At 44.0% G+C, this 11,077-nt stretch overlaps 1 protein-coding gene across 1 annotated transcript in view; it reads right to left on the bottom strand.

Moving 5' to 3' along the window:
- Positions 1-10,457, bottom strand: part of LOC129826558 (electrogenic sodium bicarbonate cotransporter 4-like) — a 30,769-nt gene extending 20,312 nt beyond the window's left edge. Inside the window, exons 1-9 of the mRNA XM_055887439.1 lie at positions 10,363-10,457; positions 8,865-9,025; positions 8,166-8,312; positions 7,779-7,865; positions 6,346-6,401; positions 3,878-4,035; positions 2,409-2,496; positions 1,122-1,276; positions 790-918 (exon numbers count right to left, since the gene is read on the bottom strand). Of these exons, the coding sequence (XP_055743414.1) occupies positions 790-918; positions 1,122-1,276; positions 2,409-2,496; positions 3,878-4,035; positions 6,346-6,401; positions 7,779-7,865; positions 8,166-8,312; positions 8,865-9,025; positions 10,363-10,442 (1,061 nt within the window). The 5' untranslated portion in view covers positions 10,443-10,457. The remainder of the gene's footprint in view (positions 1-789; positions 919-1,121; positions 1,277-2,408; positions 2,497-3,877; positions 4,036-6,345; positions 6,402-7,778; positions 7,866-8,165; positions 8,313-8,864; positions 9,026-10,362) is intronic.
- Between the last annotated feature and the right edge of the window lie 620 nt (positions 10,458-11,077).

The following is an 11,077-nucleotide window of genomic DNA, read 5'->3' as shown; positions in this document are numbered from 1 at the left end:
CAAACACTCTGGTTACAACAGAACCTGCCACAGACACAGACACAAACACTCTGGTTACAACAGAACCTGCCACAGACACAGACACAAACACTCTGGTTACAACAGAACCTGCCACAGACACAGACACAAACACTCTGGTTATGATGCAGAGCATGCTACAGACACAAAAAAAACACAAACTTGTTATCACAGAACCTGCCACAGACATCAATCAAATATATTTTATAAAGCCCTTTTTATATCCAAAATTGTTACAAAGTGCTTGTCACAGACACTCTGGTTATGATGCTGCACACGTTCTGTTTAAAATGTTTTATCATCTATTTAATGCATCACTGAGTCACTTCGTTTCAGCCTGTCTGTCGTTTCACCGTGTGACTGGATGGGCCAATTGAACCGCTGATGATTTAATACAATAATTTTGGGCCGATGAGAAATGGAGAGGCGATTATCTTGGCTATCCTGACCGCCTGACCAGTCACTTTACTCATCACTCCTGAGTGAGTGAATGTTCCAAATGTGAATTAACAAGAGACAGGACATTTTAAAGCACATTTAGATGCAATATCCCTTGAATACTAATAGGTTGTCCCAGCAACTCAGCTCTATGTAAAGGCCAGCTAAAGGTTCCAATTCCACTCTAGTACTCTACCTCATATCTCAATTCACTCAGTAGTCGTCCTCTCTTATCCCAGTTCAGACCCAGTTTCTCTCATGTTACCATATCTTTCCTAGTCTCCCAACGTACATGCAAACGGTGTAAATCCCAGTTCCCACGCAGTAGCCTACCTCCCAGTGTGTGCCAGCTCCTCTCCCAGTTCGTGAGCCACTGGCATCTCCTCATCCTCAGCGAGGCCTCCACCTCCTCCCGCCGCACCATTTGGCTGACCCAGCTCATTCAGAGAGAACACTGACTTCCTGTACACACAGGAAACAGGAAGTACACACCGGCGGAGAAGAGAGGTATAGGAAGTGATGATGACATACATACTGAGAAAGACTGCCACATCTGGGTCTCAGAGTTGACTCTTGAAACTTAAAGCGTCTTTGGGTTTTAGAAAAGCGCTATCAAATAATACTATGTATTATTATTAAGTAGGGGGAAATTACTAGAGTCCAACCTCTTGTCAGCCGAGGTCACTTTTTTAGGGGGCTCGATACGTATTTTGGGGTCCCACTCTCCGGGCGGCAGCACGATCACCTCATCCAGGAACTCATCTATACCTGCAATCAGATCCTCTCGATCTCTAGCCTTGTACGCCACATCACTGAACAGCTAGGGAGAGAGAGAGAGAAGGGGGTGAGATAGAGAGAGAGTGAAGGGGTGACATAGAAAGAGAGCAAGAGATAGAGAGAAGGGGGAGAGAGAGAGAGAGAGAGAGAGAGAGAGAGAGAGAGAGAGAGAGAGAGAGAGAGAGAGAGAGAGAGAGAGAGAGAGAGAGAAGGGGTGAGATAGAGAGAGAGTGATGGGATGACAGAAAGAGAGCAAGAGATAGATTGAAGGGGGTGAGATAGAGAGAGAGAGAGATAGAGAGTTATTACTCTGCGCTGCAGTATCTGATACAAGGTTCTGACCTCTCTCCTCATTAGGTAATGGGATGCATACCCAGGGACCTATTCTTCACGTATGACAGTGGTGGGACTCTGTTCAAAACACCTGCCAGTCTATTATGAGAAATAACAGGCTGTTGCCTGTCTGACATAAAACATTTATATCCATGATTGTCACGAATCCCGCCGAAGATGGTGCCTCTTCCTGTTCGGGCGGCGCTCGGCGGTCGTCGTCACCGGCCTACTAGCTGCCATCGATTCTCTTTTTTTTGTTTCTGTTAGTTTGGGCTGATTGGGTGCACCTGTTTTGAGTTTAGTTTTGTGGGTAGGCTATTTAAGAGCAGTAGGCCCGCTGGCTTTTGTGCGGGCTTGTTATTCTGTTTGTGGTGTTTGTATTCGTGTGGATTTTGTCCTTGTTTATTGTGGACTGGATGTTGACGCGCCCTTTTGTTGTGTGGCGTAGCCGTCTCGTTTATATTCTATTTTGGAATATTAAAGTATATCCACTTGCTCGAAACTACCCTGCTCTCTGCGCCTGACTTCTTCATTCACCATTGGAAACGTAACAATGATATTTTGATAACGAGAGGCTGAGTGGTACCAACAGCAAGCCATGAAGGAATCATTGTCACCATGTGGAGTTCTGGCTGACTCAAGTTAACACACCATCAAGCCTGTATTTCTATGCCATCTGTAATGTCATCTGTCATGTCAACTGTCATGTCAACTGTCATGTCAACTGTCATGTCATCTGTCATGTCATCTGTCATCTGTCATCTGCCATCTGTCATCTGCCATCTGTCATCTGTCATGTCATCTGTATTCATGAAAAGAAAGAAACATTGACAGACACTTACGTCATCCACCATTAGGGTAGCTATGGCTCGACCAATCTGATTATAGGACTTGGCTTTTCCTGTTGGCCCCAACAGAATAAACAGGAATCTGTGGTAGTTCGGGGGAAAAGAAACCTCAACAATGGCTCACAAAATGTCTAAATACAGTATGTGCTGCATGGGCATAAGAACAGATACAAGGGACAAGGCACGATGTAGCCATCATGTACAGCTAGTACGTATATGTCAGACATTTTTTACATGTTAGTCCTTTAGCAGGCGCTTTCATCCAGAGCAACTTGCGGTCAACCAAGGTAAGGTAAGGCTGTGTGGGGAATAGGTTAGGGTCCACAAAATGTCCAAATATGTGCTTGCATGAGCATAAGAACAGATACAAGGAACACAGAAAAAAATACATATAAACAGACTGACAGACAGACAGCTGGACCAATAGACAGAAAAGAGTAGCGGGTAAAAGAGCTGATAAAAGACCTGGTAATACGTGCCTGGATGCTAGAGTCAACCCTGGTAATACGTGCCTGGATGCTAGAGTCAACCCTGGTAATACGTACCTGGATGCTAGAGTCAACTCTGGTAATACATGCCTGGATGCTAGAGTCAACCCTGGTAATACGTACCTGGATGCTAGAGTCAACCCTGGTAATACATGGCTGGATGCTAGAGTCAACCCTGGTAATACGTACCTGGATGCTAGAGTCAATCCTGGTAATACGTGCCTGGATGCTAGAGTCAACCCTGGTAATACGTACCTGGATGCTAGAGTCAACCCTGGTAATACGTACCTGGATGCTAGAGTCAACCCTGGTAATACGTACCTGGATGCTAGAGTCAACCCTGGTAATACGTACCTGGATGCTAGAGTCAACCCTGGTAATACATGGCTGGATGCTAGAGGCAACCCTGGTAATACGTACCTGGATGCTAGAGTCAACCCTGGTAATACGTACCTGGATGCTAGAGTCAACCCTGGTAATACGTACCTGGATGCTAGAGTCAACCCTGGTAATACGTACCTGGATGCTAGAGTCAACCCTGGTAATACGTACCTGGATGCTAGAGTCAACCCTGGTAATACGTACCTGGATGCTAGAGTCAACCCTGGTAATACGTACCTGGATGCTAGAGTCAACCCTGGTAATACGTACCTGGATGCTAGAGTCAACCCTGGTAATACGTGCCTGGATGCTAGAGTCAACCCTGGTAATACGTACCTGGATGCTAGAGTCAACCCTGGTAATACATGGCTGGATGCTAGAGTCAACCCTGGTAATACGTACCTGGATGCTAGAGTCAACCCTGGTAATACGTGTCAGATAGACAGGCAGACAGGCAGACAGGCAGACAGACAGACAGACAGACAGACAGACAGGCAGGCAGGCAGGCAGGCAGGCAGGCAGGCAGGCAGACAGACAGACAGACAGACAGACAGACAGACAGACAGACAGACAGACAGACAGGCAGCTCATTACCTGGTGGGCACAGGAACCTCTGTCAGTCCTCCCAGAGTGGTGGCCTGGGCCAGGCGGACAAAGGCTACAAAGGGCTTATCCAGGAAGTCCACTTCACCCACCAGAACATTAGATGCCTCAGCATCTCTAGGGATCTTTTTCATGAACTTATTCCTTAGCTATGGAAGGAGGGAATGAGAGAGGGAGGGGTAAGAAGGACAGTCAGAGAGAGTTGATACATCAGGGTATTTATGGTATGGACACTGGATTTCTTGTCAGCATAACTGACAAGAACATTTTGAGATGAAATTTCATCATATTTTCAAGTTCAAGTTTCAAGTTTTTTTTGTACATATATACGCACAAACATATCCTAATATGACACTAATAAAGGATTCCGTTGGGACAGGGAAGACATTAGATATGTGTATACAATAGTGTTCTCCTGCATGACGTTGTCATTGTGTTCTATCAATGCCCTTGGCTTTTCATCTATCCACTCACTGATCTGTTTGAAAATATCATTACATTTCACCTCACTGCTGTTCTGGCAGCTTATGTTTTTGCTGGATAAAAGAAACTAGTCTCTGAGCATAACATTTAAAGCAATTCTAGTGAATGTAAAAAAAAAACTATATCTATTGGAGACTGGGGCTTGACTGTGGGAAAGAAATGTGTCCGTATAACCTGAACTGACCGATCGCATGCGAAGGTGGGCTGCAAATGAGATACTAACGATCTCACCCTATATGAACGTACAATCCCAATGCCAATCCCAGTCTCTACATGTGAGGCAGCAGAGGCACGAGGATGGGACACTGAGAAGCACGTTTTCCCAATGGCAGCTCAATACTGACCCAGACAAACCTAGCACAGTCACGGGCAATGTCAGCTTATCTATGGAGGCCATTGCCAGCGACACACACGACACGTGGGCTATCACTAGCAAACTGGCACATGTGACCTACTGTTTATTCAAACATGCCCCTACGACTACGTTAAGTAAAAACCACTCATCCAGAGACTAATAGTGGTTAGAGCGTTGGGTCAGTAACCAAAAGGTTGCTGGATCAAATCCCTGAGTTGACAAGGTAAATAACTGCCGTTCTGCCCCTGAGCAAGACAGTTAACCAACTGTTTCCCGCGTGCCGAAGACGTGGATGTGGATTTAAGGCAGCCCCCCCGCACCTCTCTGATTCAGAGGGGTTGGGTTAAATGCGGAAGACACATTTCAGTTGAATGAATTCAGTTGTATAACTGACTAGGTGTCCCCCTTTCCCTAATCAGTGAGGGCAGTTTATGTAGATTGGCATAGCCTGGAAACCAGCCTGGTTCTGCTTTACACTAGCCAAACAGATGCAGGAACAGTCAAGTACCCAGAGATGTATTCATTGATGTGTCTACTGAGTTAAACATGGCATATTTGTCCAGCACATTATCTCAAGACAATTATTTGGGCATAAACTTGGCAGAGGCAACTGTTTCAACCCAATGCTCAGCACAATACACCTGACCTATCATTCACAGCATTACAACTCTTCTTACAATGGAAGTCTCCTGTGTTCACGGAGGGGCTGTATTTCTCACTGGGTTTAAATGCTACTGTTAAATCATCCTTAGACAACACTGAGTTGTGAGCCTGCCTGCTCCCCAGATAACTCTGTGACATGAACACTAAAACAAACACAATCCAAGATTTAATTAACAACACTGTTTCCATCGGGCTCCCCTGGCAACAATGAAACACAACTTCAATCCAAATCCTCTACAGCATATGTACAGAAAGTAACATTAGATTACCGGTTAAATGTTATTTAATACACTATATGGCATGTACAAACACCCATATACACTCAGTATAGCAAACACTAGGACCACCTTCCTAATATTGAATATATTTTGCCCTCGGAAGAGCCTCAACTCATCGTGCATGGACTCTTCAAGGTGTCGAAAGCGTTCCACAGGGATGCTGGCCCATGTTGACTCCAACGCTTCCCACAGTTGTGTCAAATAGGCTGGATGTCCCTTGGGTAGTTTGATTCACACTGGAAACTGCTGAGCGGGAAAAACCCAGCAGCGTTGCAGTTCTTGACACAAACCAGTACTCCTGGCTCCTACTACCATACCCTGTTCAAAGGCAATTCAATCTTTTGTCTTGTCCATTCACCCTCTGAATGGTACACATACACAATACATGTCTCAATTGTCTCAAGGCTAAAAAAAATCCTTCTCCTCCCCTTCATCTACACTGATTGAACTGGATTTAAGTGACGTCAATAAGGGATCATAGCGTTCACATGGACTACACACACTCAACACATTTTGCCATTACAAAATAAGAAACATTCATTCCTGCATTAAAAACACTCTGGTTGCAATTCAATCAAACAGCTTTGCAGAAAACTAACATCATCAGGATTTTCTCTGTGCAAGGATAATGTTTGATTGAATTGAGCCTGCTGAGTTGTAATGTTATATTAGTGGGTCACCTGGTCTGTGCTCGGGGTGTCTGAAATGTCATTCATGCTCCTACTTTGGGCATGACCTGCAAAACAACACAGTACATATAAACAATTGCTTAGGATATGGAGAGGGTTCTAATTATCGAAGAAAAATGTGCAAATCATTTTTTTCAAAATGAAATTAGTTCATGCCATGAAGACGATGAAATATTGTCTAGTATAGTACATATTATTATATATTGTCTAATATTCTAGAGCTTTAAACACATCTGAAAAAACAGGGAAATAATTGGATATTTAGAAGTGATACAAGAAGTCAAAGGAAGAGAGAGTGTAAGAAAGAGAGAAAGATAGACAAACAGATTCTAGAGAGATGATGAAAGCAGTGAGAGGTACATAGAGATAGAGATATAAACTTATCTTGCTTTGGCAATGTTAGAGGTACAGAGAGGTACACAGAGAGAGAGAGGTAGAGAGAGAGAGGTTCAGAGAGAGAATGAGAGAGGTACAGAGGGAGAGAGAGAGGTACAGAGAGAGACAGAGAGGTACAGAGAGAGACAGAGGTACAGAGAGAGAGGTACAGAGAGAGAAAGAGAGGTTCAGAGAGAGAGAGGTACAGAGAGAGAGAGGGAGAGAGAGGTACAGAGAGAGAGAGGAAGAGAGAGGTACAGAGAGAGAAAGAGAGGTATATAGAGAGAGAGAGGTAAAGAGAGAGAGAGAGAGAGAGAGGTAAAGAGAGAGAGAGGGGACAGAGAGAGAGAGGTAAAGAGAGAGAGAGGGGACAGAGAGAGAGAGGTACAGAGAGAGAGAGAGATACAGAAAGAGAGAGAGAGAGGTACAGAGAAAGAGAGGGGACAGAGAGCGAGAGAGAGAGAGGTACAGAGAGAGAGAGGTACAGAGCGAGAGAGAAAGAGAGAGAGAGAAGCACACAGAGAGAGAGAGAGGTACAGAGAGAGACAGAGCGAGAGATAGAGAGGTACAGAGAGAGAGAGGGGACAGAGAGCGAGAGAGAGAGAGGTAAAGAGAGAGAGAGGGGACAGAGAGCGCGAGAGAGAGAGGTACAGAGAGAGAGAGAGACAGAGGTACAGAGAGAGAGGTACAGAGATTGATTCTCATTTTTATATTGTAAATAAGCTTTGGCAATATGTACATTGTTACGTCATGCCAATAAAGCAAATTGAATTGAATTGAATTGAATTGAGAGGTACAGAGAGAGAGAGGTACAGAGAGAGAGGTACAGAGAGAGAGATGTACAGAGAGAGAGAGAGAGAGAGAGAGAGAGAGAGAGAGAGAGAGAGAGAGAGAGAGAGAGAGAGAGAGAGAGAGAGAGAGAGAGAGAGAGAGAGAGAGAGAGAGGTACAGAGAGAGAAAGGTACAGAGAGAGAGAGGTACAGAGAGAGCGAGAGCGAGAGCGAGAGCTAGAGCGAGAGAGAGAGAGACAGAGGAGCAGGCAGACTCACGCAGACGACCATAGCCTCCTGGCTGTGATTTCATGCGGAGGTCTTCTGTGGAGCGGTTGAATGCGGCCGCTGCACCTGGACTACGGGCTACGGAGGGAATACAAGTAAAGAAGACAGGAGACTGCTGAACAAGATTATAATTTCCCTTTGGGGATAAATAACGTTTGTTGAATTTAATTGAATAAAACTGAGATTATTGCATGAAAACATGTGTGGTCAATTGCAATTAATGAAAGTGTAAGACAGCCTGGGCAGTGGGGATACAATTTGATGTTTGAATGTATATAAGTAGAATACAAATGTAACATTTAGAAAGTACTATAATGTGTCTCAAGCTACTGATGGCCATACTTGACCAGAGAGCATAGGGACACTCACGGGCACCACCACCGCTGGCCTTGCCCATGTCAGCCAGAGAGCGGTGGATAGGCTTTTTGGTCTGGTGCCTGTGCTTCCTCAGGAGGACAAAGCTGATCTTCTCTCTCAGGTCAGGAGATAGCATGCCCTCGTCTACCTGCTGTTCAATGATTTCATCTGGAGGAGAATGTGGTCTTATTATTGTTTATGTAGAATCACTCACGATCACCACTTCATTTCCTTCTTGGTACCATAACACCTTTCTTGTCAACAACTGAAGGCTACTAGCATCTTAATTTGAGACAGTTTGCTACAGCAGGAAAATAATCCTGCAGCAACAGGAAATGTGAATTATTATGTAGATTATAATTCATGGACATTTTTGTAGGTGTTGATACAAAATGTTGTACGGGAAAATCAAGTCTGAAATTTGTAAGTGGTAATTACAAACTTCAGAAGCCTTTTTAAACCTCAAATACACTACAAGTTTTACATTTCCTGTATTGCAGGAACGTTCTCATGCAATAGGGTGATCAAATTAAGATCCTTCATCTGTACACATAAGCTAACTGTTCTTAGAAGGGCAACCATGCTGAAATGCCTCTGCTTGTCAATTGTGACAGAGACTTGACATTTTTTACAGTACTACGTCTTAACATTAGGTAAGAATCACACAAACCTGATTTGGCATGGATTAGTGCTCTGTACAAGAGAGTTTGTGTTGCTCACCAACTATCTGTGGCAGTGAGTATCCCTCCAGATCAAGCAGCACAGTGCCGGTCTGTATACAGGTCCTCAGCTCAAACAGACTGTGCAGGGACAGGGTGGACACATGGGGCTTGCTCCACCTCTCTCCTCCCTCCTCCACCTTCTCTTCAAACTTCACCCACCTGGACCACAGCACAGGGACAGATAGAGGACATGAGTTGGAGGCGTCAAATGAGTTGGAAGTTAAAAATGACTAATGTCGAATCTGGTATTAGGTCAACACTGACTGAAACACTGACTGCACTCAGACATTCAGTAGCTCAGACATTCAGTAGCTCAGACATTCAGTAGCTCAGACATTCAGTAGCTCAGACATTCAGTAGCTCAGACATTCAGTAGCTCAGACATTCAGTACCTCAGACATTCAGTACCTCAGACATTCAGTAGCTCAAACATTCAGTAGCTCAGACATTCAGTACCTCAGACATTCAGTACCTCAGACATTCAGTACCTCAGACATTCAGTACCTCAGACATTCAGTAGCTCAGACATTCAGTAGCTCAGACATTCAGTACCTCAGACATTCAGTAGCTCAGACATTCAGTAGCTCAGACATTCAGTAGCTCAGACATTCAGTAGCTCAGACATTCAGTACCTCAGACATTCAGTACCTCAGACATTCAGTACCTCAGACATTCAGTAGCTCAGACATTCAGTAGCTCAGACATTCAGTAGCTCAGACATTCAGTACCTCAGACATTCAGTAGCTCAGACATTCAGTAGCTCAGACATTCAGTAGCTCAGACATTCAGTAGCTCAGACATTCAGTAGCTCAGATATTCAGTAGCTCAGACATTCAGTAGCTCAGACATTCAGTAGCTCAGACATTCATTCATTCAAAATTGGTGGGATCTAGAATGACATCTGTTTATGCTGAAGGAGTGGGACAATTTGTTTTATGGCATGTGTTTTTGGTATCACCATGCACATGTTAAAATATAAATTAGCCTATACTACAGGTGACCCAGAAGTTGATAACATAGACTGTCAACTTCTTGGCATGAATTTGTAGGTTTGTGTGAGGAATATGTTATGATTCTGTAGGTCTGTGTGAGTAATCTGTTATGATTCTGTAGGTGTGTGTGTGTAATCTGTTATGATTTTGTAGGTCTGTGTGAGTAATCTGTTATGATTCTGTAGGTCTGTGTGAGTAATCTGTTATGATTCTGTAGGTGTGTGTGTAATCTGTTATGATTTTGTAGGTCTGTGTGAGTAATCTGTTATGATTTTGTAGGTGTGTGTGAGTAATTTATTATGATTCTGTAGGTGTGTGTGTGTAATCTGTTATGATTCTGTAGGTCTGTGTGAGGAATCTGTTATGATTCTGTAGGTGTGTGTGTGTAATCTGTTATGATTTTGTAGGTCTGTGTGAGTAATCTGTTATGATTTTGTAGGTGTGTGTGAGTAATCTGTTATGATTCTGTAGGTCTGTGTGTGTAATCTGTGGGTCAGCAGTCACCTAGCAGACTCTTTCCACTCCAGCTCATCCCCGTCCTGCTGCAGCGTGTCCATCTCAGTGAACAGTGTGGGGGTGGGCATGTCATCGTCCTCTCCCAGGATATAGCGCAGCCGCTCAGCTGCAGGGGACACTGGGATGAACACACACACGCACAAACCGGACACACACACCGGACACACACACCGGTCACACACACGTCAGATATCATCACTGATGTCAGACTCATATTTACACTGGAGATGTTTTATTTATTTTTACTTTTATGGATCATAAATCTAAGCATGCTTAATCTTTTCCCAGTGTGCCCACTTATTAGTTTCAAGAAATGGTGTAACGGCAGACGGTGATGATCACATTTCCTAATATCAAAAAGGTCAAGCTGAATATTAGAATTTGACTGTCTTGTTGTTATAATTCCTCACACACGTTATTATTTAGGGATGGTTTGCTGATACATCAGAAAGTGCTGAACTTGTCTTCCCCTTTCATTCCACTTAAATGGTAATGATCTGATCTTGAGCTTGACAGCATTTCTATCAATCCAACAGGAACACCCATAACTAGAGGGTTTGGTCTCCACACCGAGCGGTCAATGCTTAAGCTAACTCAGCGACCTGGCTTGTCACATTACAACCTCAATATAGGGGAGAATGGGGTGTGTTGAGATGTTTTATACATTCAGCATCACTACATCAAGGGAAATAGAGTATTTTTT

The sequence above is a fragment of the Salvelinus fontinalis genome, chromosome 28 (genome assembly GCF_029448725.1).
Source record: "Salvelinus fontinalis isolate EN_2023a chromosome 28, ASM2944872v1, whole genome shotgun sequence".
Lineage (NCBI taxonomy): Eukaryota > Metazoa > Chordata > Actinopteri > Salmoniformes > Salmonidae > Salvelinus > Salvelinus fontinalis.
Note: the sequence above shows the minus strand (reverse complement) of the source record. Positions and strands in the feature narration are given on the sequence as shown.